Genomic DNA, 15,238 nt, shown 5'->3' with positions numbered 1-15,238 from the left:
AATATACTTTAATAAGTTACTATTGAGCCCTGAAGTAAAACCATATACCTTAACCATTACTGAGTGAGCATTTATAGGTATTATATTTAAATTGGGTAAAAGATAAAAGAAAGGAATTAAGAATAAGAAAAATGTATGGGCAGCTGTTTGCTTCTTGTGATTAATCTAAGGCATGCCAGAAGCATCTTTTCATTTTGCTTTTTATGAAGAATTACTGACCCTAAGAAAAATCAAGGACTGCAAGTAAACAAACAATAAAAACAACAACAAATATATTGCTCTTTTAAGGAGAGAATACAGAAAGCAGTAAACTCATGCATTTTAAGCATTAAGAAGAAAAGACATAAAATTTAATCCACACAATAAATAATAAATATTCCTCTGTTTCATATGATGGCTAATAAAGGGAGAAGCCCATGTGGAAAATTTGGAAAGAGAGATGAATGTAACAAAGTAATTAACTCTTTGCACCTTTAGCCTTAAGAGAGAATGGGGTAAGATTTCTTTTAAGTTTAGACCTGCAGCAGCCATAGAGATCAAATCGGCCACTACAAAAAAAAAATAAAAATAAAAGGAATCCCACTAGCTGTCCAACTCAAACTCCAGTCTCATTGTTGGCCCCCTCACCCCCGACTTTGGTACCCCAAAAATCTCAGGCCCTGAAGTCTTTGCTCTTTGATGGAATTCTTGCCTTTATTCAGAGATCAGCAGCAGCTGGGTTCTTGCCTTGTTCTCTTGGACCATCTACTGATGGAATCTGCCATCTGGTATTCACTCTATTATACTTGGGTAGCTCTTTATAATTTAAGATGGACTTCTTCCTCTGTCCTCTGATTGAGTCTTTAGAATACCCTTGTGATATAGATAAACCATAGCTTTCATCACAAACGTCAGCAGGAGCAACTCAAAGTTACACTGCTGGGACACTGCAGAGCTGGGACTAGATGTGATAGCACATGGCACTCAGTTTGCTCCTTCCCCTTAGACTGGGTGTCATACTTCGTTTTTCATTTGGATTGCGAGCATATGAATACATTACAATTACCCTCTTTGTATTGCGTGGGGAGAAGAAGGAAAAGAGGAAGGGCTGAAAGGAAAAAGAAAGGAAAGAAAAAAATTTCTTTAGGCTTTTCTGTAAAGTGGAGAAGGATAAGTCTTAAGTCTTTAAATAGCTCCCTTTCTGCTTACCAAGATTAGTCAGGAGGGAAGCACTTCCTAAAATTTGTATCCTGTAAAGGAAAAACGAATTCCAGAGCGAGCAGTGTACTTTAACAGATAGAAATCTGAAGTCAATAATCCATTGCCAGAGCTCCTTAATGGGCTCTGGGATATGCATGAGATGCCATAAGGTGGATTTGGAGTAAAAGGTGAAGAACAACTCTGCTTAAGAAATTAATAGGAATTTGGGAAGACTGAAGAAAAAGAAAACCTTATAGAGAGGAAAAGAAAATGGTCACAGAATAGAAGGACATAAGCAAAGACTTAAAGGTAACATATCCAGCAGCAACCAGTAGTGGGATAGAGTGGATGATTTCATTATTTTTATTCAAGAGTTGGATTACACTCTGTTTTAAGCTTGTGCCCCAATGTCATCTCTACCTGTAATCCCAAGCTTTCATTGAAAGCCGGCTACACTGAAACTGGCTTGCTTTAGCTCCACATTTGGGGAATGAAGGTACAGAGAGGATGGACAAAGGTGACAGTGCAGAAGGAATTATTTAAAATAAAGACAAGGCCAGGTGTGGTGACTGACTCCTATAATCCCAGCACTTTGAGAGGCTGGGGTGGGAGGATCACTTGATGCCAGAAGTGTGGGACCAGCCTGGGCAACATAGTGAGACCCTGTCTCTACAAAAAACTTCAAAAATTAGCCAGGTGTGGTGGCACCTGCCTATCATTTCAACTACTTGGGAGGCTGAGGTGGGAGGATCACTTGAGTACAGGAATTCAAGATTTCAGTGAGCTATGATTGCACCACTGCATTCTAGACAAGGCAACAGGGCAAGACCCCATCTCTAAAAAATGAAATACAATAAAGACAGAGAATATTATAGAAGTGGAAAATGGGGACAGGAGATGACTGGGAGAAATGGAAGCCCTCTGAGAATGAATACTAAGATACAAGGAAACCCGTAATGCAGGAGGTCTTGGGGAAAACCAGGCAGCTGATTGTTGATGTTGCAAACACTTGGACATTTTTGGCTATTCAACATCCACCTATCCTTCTGTCAGATCTGAAATTCTGTTTGAGGAATCAATAATTTCTTACTGATATTATCAGGCCTGGACATGGAATCTTGCCTTGGAGAGAGGAACACAAAGACAACCTCTGTATTCCAGTCCTTCTTACATGGAGGAGCCCAACCAGAATATTTCCACCAAAAGATGGTGGGTGGGGATCTGTTTCCTAACCTCCACAGCTACTGGGATTTTTACCAGTCCCCAGCTCAAAAGTCCAGCCTCTGTTTGATATTGTTCTCTATCCACTAGGATTCCGTTAGGTGCAGAAAACAGAATGTCCTGGCTCAACTGACTTGTTCAGCAAGGAAAAATTATTTCAGATAGCAAGAAGGATGGATGTGGAGTGGCTATATCTTTCCACTCTGTCATCCTGACATGGCAGCCTTTCTTCAGCTGATCCCTTATGGTCACAAGAAGGCTGCAGCAATCCAGCCATCACATTCTCACCATATATCTCTTTCCAGATGCAGGAGAGGTTTTTTTTTTTTTCTCTTGTCTCTTTGCAGTCAGGAAGAGTTTGCCATAAGCTCATTAGGAGAATCCCCCACATCATATATGCACTACATTATATATGCATAAACTGGCAGTGGGAGTGGGAATTCGATCTAACAGTTAGAATCTAACCTTGAGCCATGTAGGGGGTAGAGGGCTGAATGGACCATGAAAAAAGTTAGGATGAAGTTCACAAAGACAAAAGAGAGGAAATACTATTTGATAGCTAATTCGTACTACAGCTTCTCCCAATAAATACATTTGTGTCTAGTTCAGTCATTTTGAATTTCTGTTGTTTGCAAATAATTCTAATTAATATCCTTAGTTATAGCTACCACTGAGATTACTAAGTTTATTTAAATTTTGGAAAGCTTTTAATAAATAGATAATTTTCTTTTACTGTCAAATTTATTTTTTTACTTTTTAAAATTTATTCACTTAATGTATGTGAAGAGATGACTTGGATTTTAGAAATATATATATTTTTTACTCTTCTAGATGTCCAGCATGTATTGACAACAACTTAAGTTCCATAAGTTTCTAAATATGTTTAATGTCTTTCTTTGACATTTATTCATGTGTTCCTTTTTTTTTTAGGCAGAGTTTCGTTCTTGTTGCCCAGGCTGGAGTGCAATGGCATGATCTCGGCTCACTGCAATATATGCCTTCTGGGTTCAAGTGATTCTCCTGCCTCAGCCTCCCAAGTAGCTGGGATTACAGGCATGTACCACCACATCTGGCTAATTTTGTATTTTTAGTAGAGACGGGGTTTCTCCATGTTGATCAGGTTTGTCTCAAACTCCCAACCTCAGATCCACCTGCCTTGGCCTCCCAAAGTGCTGGGATTACAGGCGTGAGCCACCACACCTGGCCATGTTCCTTTTTTGTTCATTCTGTAATTCATATAGTCACTAATTCCTTCTTTGTTTATTCAAAAATCATTATTAGGTACATTATATGTATGTGGAAGACAATGGATTAGAAAGAAAAAATATTAAAACATTTGTAGAACCTCAAATGAAGATACATTTATTTTCACTTCACAACATTTTTAAAAAGGGAGCAATGGAACAAAAATGAGGAACCTGTGGGTGTTCCCAGCCTTCTCTTCTTGCTAACAAATTTCCTTGCGTTGCCTGCTTGGTTTTCTCCATTCTTTGTGTTCTGAGGTGAGTCTTGCCTTGACAGACAAGTTCTTCTGGGCTTTAGGGATGAGAATAGGCAGGAAAGGGAGAAAGAACAAAAGTTCAAAAGATTAAATTTGGAGGAGGAGGTTATCTTGACATGAGAGTGGAATCTGAAGACAGATATAAAGGAGGAGAAGCAGCTGCTGTGTGTCAACCACTAGATGGGGGAGGAAAAGGGGGATTTTTAAGAATAGCTATGGACTCTGTGCCCTTCATAGTGTTCAAGAAAATAAATGAAGAACTTGAGTCACTTTGAAATTATTTTTAGCTGCTGCACTGTGGTGGGGTTTGTTTTTTTTGTTTGTTTTTTAAATCATGATGTTGTTCATATGGTTATTACTTTGTAGTATCTAGGGTTCTATTGGATTGCAAGTGACAGAAATTAACTCACACTAATCAGGCATTAAATTTAGCTTATGTGTTGAAAAGTCCTAGGAGATGATCTCCGGGAATATGAGGACCCAATGCTCAAGCATCTCTCTCTCTCTCTCTCGCTCTCAATCTCTCTCTACCCCGCTTTCTCTGCCTCCTCTCTCTCCCTTTCTCCATCTCTCTCTTCCTTTCCCTCTCTCTACTTTTCTCTGTCTCTCTCTCTCCCTTTCTTGTTCTCTCTCTTCCTCTCTCTATCTCCCCCTCTTCCTTCTCTCCCTCTCCTTCTCTCCCTCTCCCTCCCTCCTTCTCTCTCCCTTCTCCCCTCCTCTAGATTGATTTCTTTCTCTAGAAGGCTATGTTGATGTGGTAGGAAAGGTAACTTTGGTGTGTTACCTTTGATTCTTACATTCTCAGAAGAGAGAACTTCTCACATCTGCATCCAAATCAGACCCTGGCAAAAGGACATTTATTCATCCTGCTCTGGTCACTTTCCTACCCTCGTGGTGGGAGGTTAGGGAAACTAAGGAAGACATAATTTTAGATAACCACTTCAACGTTACATTGGAATGGATCCTTCAATCCATATTAAAAGAAACTTTCCAGCTGTTAGGTAGAGGAATGAGTTGTGCTGTAGTTGATGTTGTATTTCTTCTCAAACAAATCTCTTCTTCATTGAGTTATTTCCACTACTATAACCATATGGTGTTGAATTTAACTTAAATATAGATCTCTAGTGGTCTATTTAAATGTCTTCCAAGGGACTTGACTCCAGGTAGCTTTGAAATGAAAGTTATTGAATATGCAGAAAAAACATGGGAATAGAGCTGCAAGCAGAGTCACAATAAATGAGGCAAATATTCTGCCCTTGGAAAAATAAGGGACTTACACTTAAATGTCATCTAGAAACACCCAGATCCTTTGCAGACTTCCTAAGAAGGGAAGATACTCAGTAGGAGACAAATCTATGTTTCCTTTTGTTAATGAGACATGCTCAAAATAATTCCCTGTTGCATACCAGACAGTACAATTAGAGACATTAAAAAGAGATCGTAGAATTTCTATGCTACAGAGGTTGGATGACCATTTACTGCATTGTGGACTATAGTTCAGGTGTCAAGTATCTGTTAAAAACTACTTGTTGATTTCTATGAAAAGTTTTTCATTTCTAAAGACAAAAGAGTCAGTTATGGCTCAATGGCGGGATGGTCGGGGGACATGTCTGAGTTTAACCAGATTGGGAGTGCATATAAAACTTTGGAATTCTTTCATATGCCTAAAAAATATATATTGGTTCTGAGGGGTAAAAGAGGTCAAGGTCATAAGCCGTGGTTCTATAAAGGACAGGTCACTAGGATGATGTGTATAACTGTTGGTGAGCAAAACTGCCTGAGAAGATACTTGAAACTCTGACTATGAGACTTTGCTCAGACCATGGAAGAAAATGGTATGTTGTTGTATAGATAAACGTAATTGAAGAATCTATTGCAGACAAAAAAAAATTGTGTATATACTGTTTACTATAGTTATAGTAGATTGAATGATTTTTCCCTATTCCTCCTTGTTCTAGGATTGTTCATTTTATATGTATGCCCATTTCCATGTGGCTTTGTGCCTCCTCTAGAGGAAGCATAGTACTTTCCCAATCCATTGATGTCAGGCTTGGCCATGGATTTGCTGTGACTGTTGGAACTGGGTTGAAGGACAGTGTGCCTGTTCCAAGCTGAGGCCTTAGCAGGCACCGCAAGTCTCTTCAACTTCTATCATCCATCATGATAATACCATAGCCCGGGTAGCTACTGGTCCATGGAAAATTTAAAGATACATAAAGCCAACCTAAATCCAACTGAGCCTGGAGCCTAGAGCTGGGAACCTGAAGTTGAGTTTTGTATAAGCAAATCCATGAAAGAGGCATTAATGCTTACTGTTTTAAGCTACTGAATTTTGGGATTTTTTTTTTTTTAGTATTATTATAGCAATAGCTGACTGAGAGAGTAGTGTTCTTTCCCTCTCCCTACAAGCATTTTGAAATTGATGGTATATCTAACAACTCATAGCATTGTGGGATCAAGGAAATTCAGTAATTACATGGTTAATCATTTAATTTGAATTATGAGAAGTGATATGAGAGGGGGCAAAAAACACAAAACACAGAGAGGTGACCTAACCTGAGAGTCAGGAAAGGTTTTTCTGAGGAAGTAACATTGAAGCTGAGATCTAGCCTTTGGTTAAATGAGGTTGAGGGATGGGGAGCATTCCATGTGAAGGGAGAAGTTTTTGCAAAGCCCTTGAGGCAAAAAAAAAGAGCTCACTGTATAACAAGAAGTGTCTGGAAAGCAGAGAGAAATCAGGCAAATGGCAGAAGAAGAAAGGGTGGTGAGTGTCAGCTTCACACAGTGTGATAGGCTGAACTGTGTCTCTCCACAGATTCACATGTCGAAACCCTACCTCCTATACCTTGGAATGTGACTATCTGGAATAAGATCTGCAGAGATGTAATTCAGGTAAAATGAGGTCATGTGGGTGGGCCTAAATCCAAGACTGGTGTCTTTATAGAAAGAGGAGATTAGGACACCCAGAGGGAAGACCATGTGAAGACACAGAGAGAAGACAGCCATTCAAAAGGAGAAAGCCTCAGAAGAAATCAGCCCTGCCAACACCTCAATTGTGAACTTGTAGCTTCCAGAACTATAAGAAAATCAATTTGTTGTCTAGGCACCCCTAGTATTTTGGTAGGGAAGCTCTCAGAAACTAATAAACACAGTATGCCCAGGTACAGTGCCCATACATAGTAGAAAAGTCAATTGACCAGACTTAGGTATTAGGAAGATTTCTCTGGTTGCAATATAAATGGATTGAAAACGGGGAGCAGGAGGAGGTTATCACAGTAGCCCAGGGGAACATGATGGTGTCTTAGACCAAGGTGGGGCAGTGGAGATGGAGACAGGTGGATTGGTTGAAGATATATTCAGTAGAGAAATCAGCAAGGCTTGAGGATTGATTATACAAGGAAGGTGAAGAAGCCATCAAGATGGCCTTCTGGTTTGTAAAACAGGAAATATGGAGTAGGACCAGATTTGGGAAGAGGCTCACCAGCGTGGCTTGGGATAAATTATGAAACTGTGTTTAAAGTAACTTCCAGTTATAGGATTATAGTGGTCTAGATACCCTGAATATTCTCCCACTACAAATGCTAGAATGCCAGATACAATAAAATAAATACTCTTAATAGTTGAGTTTGTAAGAAAGAGAAATCATCAGGGTTGCCAAGAGGAAGAGAGAACTGAGAGCCTGAACAGCAATCACATAGCAAACATGGTAGGAGTGTGGCTGACGTGGGCTGGGGAGGTTGTTATGGTCTCAGAAATCTAGAGGCTTTCATTTTCATACTCACAGAGACAGAAGACAAGGCCATGGAAATTCTGGAGGGAGGTGGGGTGGGGTGTTGAGCCTGATGAACCCCTTATGTAAATCCAGGATCATTTAAGGGCTATCCCTCTAGTGAATTGGTAGACTGAAATAATATATATACAGGCACAAAGAGAAAACAAGAAAGCTTGTCTATCTAGGTCTGGGTAGAGAGTAGAAAGTAAGCCTCCGCAGAGAATTTGTAATTACAGACATGTACCTCCTATGAACTCAGTGTCAAAATTCCATGGCCCTAAAAATCCCATGTTCAGATGTCAACATTTTCCCAGCAGAAGCAAATGGAGAACAAATCTGGTGTGATAAAACATCATCCCAGGCCACACATGATTCCTCCAGATGAAGTTTATTAAAGATGAGCTCACCACTCAAAATTACAATCCACCTTGAGAGATTTAGAATAGTGAAAACAGCAGAATTATACCTCAAGGAATTTCAGATAATAGAACTACCAAAGGTGGATTATCAGATGCCTAAAGTTTAAAATGATTAAAACTGAACAGAAATAAAAAATATGAAAAAATAAGATTCAGGAAGATTTGAAAAAGAATCAATTAGAAATTCTAGAAATATAAAATAAAGCCTTTTAAGTACATTCAATGGTTTTAAGGGCATATTAGATATAGCTTAGAGGAAATTCATAAACTAGAAAATATAAGGTTATAAAGACATTCATATATACATATATATATACACACATACTATATGTATATATAGGGCATCTAGTATACATAATGTGTATCTAAATTTCTTTATAAATACATACATATACAGATACATACATAAAGGTTAGAATAAAGAAATTTCTTTGAGTAGGAATTTCATAAGGACTCTGTAGAGGGAATTAGAGAAACTTTGCCTATCAAAGCAGATCACCTACGAATGAATAATAATAAGATTGATAAGATATTTCTTAATAGCTTCATAATAGAAAAAATAAAATATCTGCAAAACGTTCAGAGAAAGTAACTACCAATCAACAGTTCTATATCTATATATATTTCATACCCAAGCCCATGTTATTCAAGAATTAGATCAGATACAAATATTTATTTTCAGATGATAAATGAACCTCCATAAGCACATGAGCCACTACCCCTAATACGTCCCCTCACATATATCTGTATCTCTTTCTGTGTTTGTATGTGTGTGTGTGTGTATATATATATATATATATTCATAGGTTCTGTCTCTATGGAGAACCCTGACCTAATACAATCGTGAATTGGGGTTTAAAGAAAGCCTTAATGAATACAAGAGGTGATCTGGATATTATTAATTTAGAAATTAGAAAGTAGATTTGAACATAATGTCAATAAATTAGAAATAAAACACAAAATCCTCAACATCTTTGAATTATAAAATATACATCAACTAAGTTATGACTTGAAGAATTTCAGGAAATAAAAATATTACATGGCAAAACTTGAGTGATATTCCTTCTACTTCCTGAAAAATTCAGTCCTGAAGCCATGGGATAGGGCTGCAGTGTCCAGAGGGAGTATCAGAGCCCATGAATGATAAAACATCACTCTGGGATGGCAGGTAACCTCGCATGAAGAATCAGCCTGAACAGGGTGAAGAGGTATTCACAGCAGTTGACACGGTTGGGGGAGTCAGAGTCCAAACAGAGAGAGGAGACATCTGTGTAGGGCAGAGGTTTGTAGTGGGGCTAGAGTAGATTTCATAAAGTGGGGTTGATTGCATAAGTAAATATCAGAAAAATGATGGAAGCTAGCCTTCTTGCCAGTAGAGAAGGGATCTGCATATATGGCAAGAGAGAAAACTAGAATGAACATGTGAAATTGGAGGGGTCAGTATGGACTCATGGTATTCAATATATAGAGATAGACATATAAATTTAGATGTAAATATGTGGTATACACATACCTATAGCTACCTCAGACAGGACCTGGAAGTAACAACACTCCAGCAGGAGCATGTGCAGCACCCACATCTTGGTTTTGAGGTACCATTTCACATAAAAGGAAATAGAACTTGGAAAAATGGCTGATTTTGGTCCTAGGGGAGAAAAAAATTCAAGAAAGCTAGAAGTTATTGTACCAGAAAGCAAGGAGGTATTTTTTTAATGACAAGGAAATGTCAAAAGTACTTAGAAGCCAGCTTAAAAGGGCTCCTACTGATCAAAATTTGAGTGCCAAAATTAATACAGATAGTATCAGGGATAGTAACTTATGATAGTAAGTAAAATATGACTACTTAAGGCATAAATAGTAAAATATGAGGACTTACAGACATAAATAAATGAATGTGATGAGGAATGAGATATTAACATAGTACTATGGTTTAAATGTACGTGTTCCTCCAAAATTCATGTTAGAAACTAATACCCAAAATTCATGTTAGAAACTAATACCCAAAATTCATGTTAGCAACTAATACCCAGTGATTAAGTCATGAGGGCTCTGCCCTCAAGAATGGATTAGTGTTCTTATAAAAGAGGTTAAGGAAACTTAGCGAGTTTTTGCCTTTTTTTGCCCTTCTGCCTTCTGCCATTGAGGACTCAGAAACAAGGTGCCATCTTGGAATCAGAGAGCAGCTCTCCTGAGACACCTAATCTGCCAGTACCTTGGTCTTGGGCTTCCCAGCCTCCAGAAGTAAGAGAAATAAATTTCTCTTGTTTATAAATTACCTAGTCTCTGGTGTCTTGTTATAGCAATATGAACAGACTAAGACATATAGTTTTAAAGTACCTTTCCCCAAAGGGGGATAAAGGTAATTTTATGGTGGAGGAGCCTAACAGACATCTCTTTCATGAAGTGGTCAAAGTGAGTATCAGTTACTGAAACCACTAATGACCTGGTAGGATGCATTGAGAAGAACACAGCATCAGTGCTATGATATTATAATCTGAATCTATCATAAGGAAACGTCAGACAATTTCCTTGTAAAATTCGGTTACTTTATAGATTTTCCCACAGCTAGTGGGAAATTAGCTGTGGGAAATTCTATAAAGTAACTGAATTCATCCTCAAAATTATTGAAGTCATAAAAGTCAAGGACAGACTGAAGAATATTCTAGACTGAAAGAAACTAAAAAATATATATTAGCTAAATGCATTGTGTGATTCTGAACTGGATCCTTTTATTTCAAAAAGTATCATTGCATTCATTGGTGAAACTGGAATGTGGTCTGTGGACTAAAGAGCAGAAGTGTATCCAAGTTCCTACCTGATTATATTGGTTGTGTTGCAGATAAGTAAGAAATTCTTATTAGTAGAAAACACACAGTCAAGTGTTTGAGGTCTAATGAAACATGGGATTAATTTACAAGGAAAAACAAAATATTTGTACTCTATGAACAACTTTTTTCAAAATTTGTATTGTTTCGGAATTTAAAGAAAACATCCAATAGCAAAATTTAAAAATGTATGATGTAGTTTAAATCATACCAAGAGATAAAAGTACAGTGTTCACAATTCATAGTTAAAAAGAAGAAAGATGAAAATTAGAGTTGGATGAGGTGGTGTGTGCCTGTAGTCTCACTTACTAGTGAGGCTCAGGAGGATTGTTTGAGTCTGGACAGGAGGCAGTAGCGCACTGTGATCACACCTATGGAAAGCTACTGCACTCCGATCTAAAAACAACATAAAGAGACCCTGTCTCAAAGAAAGAAAGGAAGGAAGGAAGGTACTGAGTTAACTGTTCTAGTCAGTATCTTGGGGAAAAAATTATAAGCTCTAAGAAAAGGAAAGTAAAATGTCAAACAACAAAATGAATGAACTAGAAGACAAAGAAACAAGAGCGAGGTTAAGTGATGATCTTTATTCACCTTTGGGCAGTAGCTAAGCCTTTCTTCTTTACTTGTGTAAGCAATGAATGCTACAGCAGAAAGAGAGCGGTAAAAAGAGTCAGTTCTTAGCTTTTTGAATTTCAAAACCCTGGGCATTTGTGTTTTACACAGGAAGGTCCTAAAGATCTCAAGACACAACATTAATTTCACGGACAAAAGAAGGAAAGCACAGAGCACAAAGCTTTGATGTTGGTGGCATCTCCTTGAAGGGACTTTGTGCTCTGACCCTCTCACCTGAGTTGGGAGAAATGCCCATAGGGCAGGAGAATCCGGCAGCAAAAAGCCCTGTGGTCTTATATCTTGGGAGAACACAAGGAAGCCTTAAGCCTTGCCAATTCCTTTGTGCCTGCCACAGCACAGGAGCAGCAGGAGAGAGGTGATTATGTGGTGTGTTCAGGTAGCCAGGCTGAGAAAGCTTCCGCATTCCCGACATCCCAATGAATCTCTGAACAAGTCACATGGCTTCCGTAGGCCAACAACCTGAGTGGTATTTGACCTAAGAGGCCGCTCAGTGGGCATAGTAAGGTTAGGGCTAGGGTGGGTTTAGATAGGATGATAACATCTCAGAGACTTGCTCAAATTCACACTGGGAGACCAGACTGGGCAACATATCTCTGTTGATGTCAGCATGAAGAGATGATGGCTTGGCCCCCTTGTTCCTCCATAAGCTACCCTCAACAGAGTCCTAAAAATAGCCCGATGGCTCTTTTATAAGTTATGAGATGGACAGATGGATGGACAAATGAAAAATAAAAGGGAAATCCCTAAAGTACATCAATTTAAAAGCCACTGTGTTTCAGGACTTCACCTGGGAAAGCCATCTAGTAGAGAGCCAAACTACTCTCATTTTCTCATGTCCATCCTCACATTGCTGTCCAAGATAGCAGCAATGAAGGATGGGAAAAGAATAGGTTCTTAACATCCTTCGTCGTTCTGCGTCTGAAACAGTACCAAGGTCAGTAAATAAGCAAGTGCCTTTGCCAAACGGTACATTAGAAAAAAAAATCACTGGGCGCTTCAGAAACTGAAAAGTATTTTTAAAAAGTCATGTCTTCCAAGTTTGCTTATTTGTTGAAGAAAAATAAAGGACAATGGAATTATTTTCTGCCCTGTTTGGAATCTTCTCTTTTTATCTGGGCCTTTCTAGGTTTTTATTTGTATACTTAGAGAGATCTTAATGGGAGCAAATTTGTAATTCTAAAGCAGTCTACAAGTGTACACTCACATAGCATAACCAAACCACAATTTTATGCAGATTTTTTTCTCTGTCTTAGATTCTGCAGTTCTTAAAGGAAAATGTGAATGCAATGGTGTGTCACAACTGCGATTAGAGAAGTCCAAGGGAAAAGAGTACAACATGCTGATCAACCTTGGCAGTCCCCACATGCAGCGTGATTATATTGTAATACTGTTTGATGCAATCGTATGTTTGATCAGTTTCAAGAGATGAATATCACCTCACTTCAAACAATATGATACAGTCTCATTGTATGGAATTATGGCTGCTGTCAATCAACATATGGCATAACCCTTAAAGTGCCATCTTTGGGGAATGTCATAAAAATGATTGCAACACTTGCATTAATTAGTAAGTTTTTGCACTAAAACCAAGCAAAACCTGTCAAGACAATGTATCTGCTATATCTCTGTTCATTTTTGTTATCATGGAAACATGTATATAACTCATACATGCATACACTCAGCTGATTAACTGAACTTGTTAGAACAGCCATGCTAAAAAAATATTGTGAGTGTGAGTCCCTCAGTATGGATCACTAACCTATCTTTTCTATATTTTTGTTTGATGATCCCAAATATATATCTGACTTGAACCAACTATCTTATCATAGTGACGGATAGGTGGAGAGTAAGGACAAACATTGGATTATCACCAGGTCTATGGTCTCAACAAAACTCAAAATTTAAGCTTCGCAAATGACAAATAACAGCATGTGAACATGTTTACATGTGAAAAATATAGAATCAGAGTCTTTGGTATGTCACTAATTTCACAGTATCAAGGTTAATGGACACAGCATTTTGAGGAAATAAGAATTGTGATCTATTTTTACATTGGCTATGAAATCATTTCCCTCTTGTTTGAAGGTATTTATTCTTTGATTGTCTTGGTCTCAGGTTTTGCCATCATCACTTGGTAATACATGATTTTACGACCTTGACCTGAGGCTTCACACACACACTCTCACGAGGAGGCTAATACCAGATTCAAACATGTTTGTCTACTGTCTGTATCACCAAAGTACTATGAGTCTTTTCCCAAGGAATTCCTCACTCATCATGTCTCCTGGCATCCTTCTTACTTTTCCAGTGATCTTTACTCCTTTATCAACTGAGCAATTATTGCTCTAATAGTCAGACTTCTAAAATGGCCCCAATGTTCCCTGTCTCCTGGTATTCATATCTTATGGAATTCCCTTCTTTTGAATGTGGACTGGTCCTAGTGACTTCTTTCTACTGAACAGAATATGGCCAAAGTTATTGGATGCCACTTCCAAAATTAGGTTATAAAAGACTGACTCCAGTCTTGCTGGCAGAGTCCCTTTCTCTCTTCCTGGCTTTGATGAAGTGCATTTCCATGTTAGAAAGCCCCACATGGCAAGAATCTGAGAGAAGCCCCTGGCCAGCACCAGGGAGGAACTGAGACCCTCCTTCCAGTCACCGATGAAGAACAGAACCTTGCTTAGCTAGCTCCGAGGAAGCTTGGAAGGGGATCCTGCCTCAGTCGAACTTTGATGTGACTGTGCCACCAGCTGACATCTGAACTGCAGCCTTGTAAGAGACCCTAAAGCAGAGGACCCTGCTACGCTGTGCCCAGATTTCAAATCCACGGAGTCTGTGGGGTAATGCATGGTTGTGGTTTTAAGCCACTAAACTTTGGGTGTATTTGTTGCACAGGAATAGACAATTAACACACCTACAGTTGTCCCTTGGTATCAAGTGGATTGGTTCCAGAACCCCTACAGATACCAGAATCCACTGATGGTCAAGTCCCTTTTGTATGGTAAAATGGGGTAGTATTTGCATATAACCTGTGCACATCTCTAGATTACTGATTATACCTAATACAGTGTAAATGCTGTGGAAATAGTTGTTACACCGTGTAGGTTTTTAAATTTTGTATTTTTTATTGTTGTATTATTTTTATTTATTTATTTACCAAGTATTTTCTAACCTTGGCTGGTTGAATTCACAGATGTGGAACCCGTGCATATAGAGGACCGACTGCACATCTTCTTTTGTAGTGACTAGTAAAATAGTACAGGGGGGTAGGCATCGTCACACTTTAGCCTTCAAAATATGGAAGGTTTCATACTACCGGCAGGTTTTGTGGAAATGCTGACCAGGTCCACAAAGAAATGTGGGCAGTCTTTAAGACCTTCCAGTAAAGGTCCTACCATATTGAGGGGCAAGAATATTGACCAGTGTTTACACTTTGGGTTAGGATTGTAAAGTGTTGATGCATAAAGCTGCAGTTTCTTTTTCCAATGCAAGTTTTGACGTACTGGGACTGTGGAAATATTACAGAGTATGTATACATGTGACCAGTGCTACTTAGACACACCTGTCTTGCTTTACAGATTCTTTCTCACATCCCACATCATGTTGGCAGTTTGTTGAGTTCTAAGCTTTGGGGTAGAATGTTTGACGATCCTATTAGAACCTTAAAAAAATGAGAGGTGGATTGTCT

At 38.6% G+C, this 15,238-nt stretch overlaps 1 protein-coding gene across 2 annotated transcripts in view; it reads left to right on the top strand.

The window, feature by feature from the left end:
- The window catches only part of GTDC1 (glycosyltransferase like domain containing 1), a 419,157-nt gene extending 404,762 nt beyond the window's left edge, over window positions 1-14,395 (top strand). Inside the window, exon 13 of one of the 2 annotated variants that reach the window (XM_032286219.1) lies at window positions 6,717-14,395. In XM_032286219.1, coding sequence (XP_032142110.1) covers window positions 6,717-6,758 — 42 coding nt within the window. In that variant the 3' untranslated portion in view covers window positions 6,759-14,395. The remainder of the gene's footprint in view (window positions 1-6,716) is intronic. The other variant, XM_032286224.1, reaches the window with a different exon arrangement.
- The last annotated feature ends 843 nt before the right edge of the window (window positions 14,396-15,238 follow it).

This window comes from Sapajus apella, unplaced genomic scaffold (assembly GCF_009761245.1).
Source record: "Sapajus apella isolate SASKATOON/1434 unplaced genomic scaffold, GSC_monkey_1.0 scaffold18, whole genome shotgun sequence".
Classification (NCBI taxonomy): Eukaryota; Metazoa; Chordata; class Mammalia; order Primates; family Cebidae; genus Sapajus; species Sapajus apella.
The sequence above is the reverse complement of the archived record's forward strand: the minus strand, read 5'-3'. Positions and strand labels throughout refer to the sequence as shown.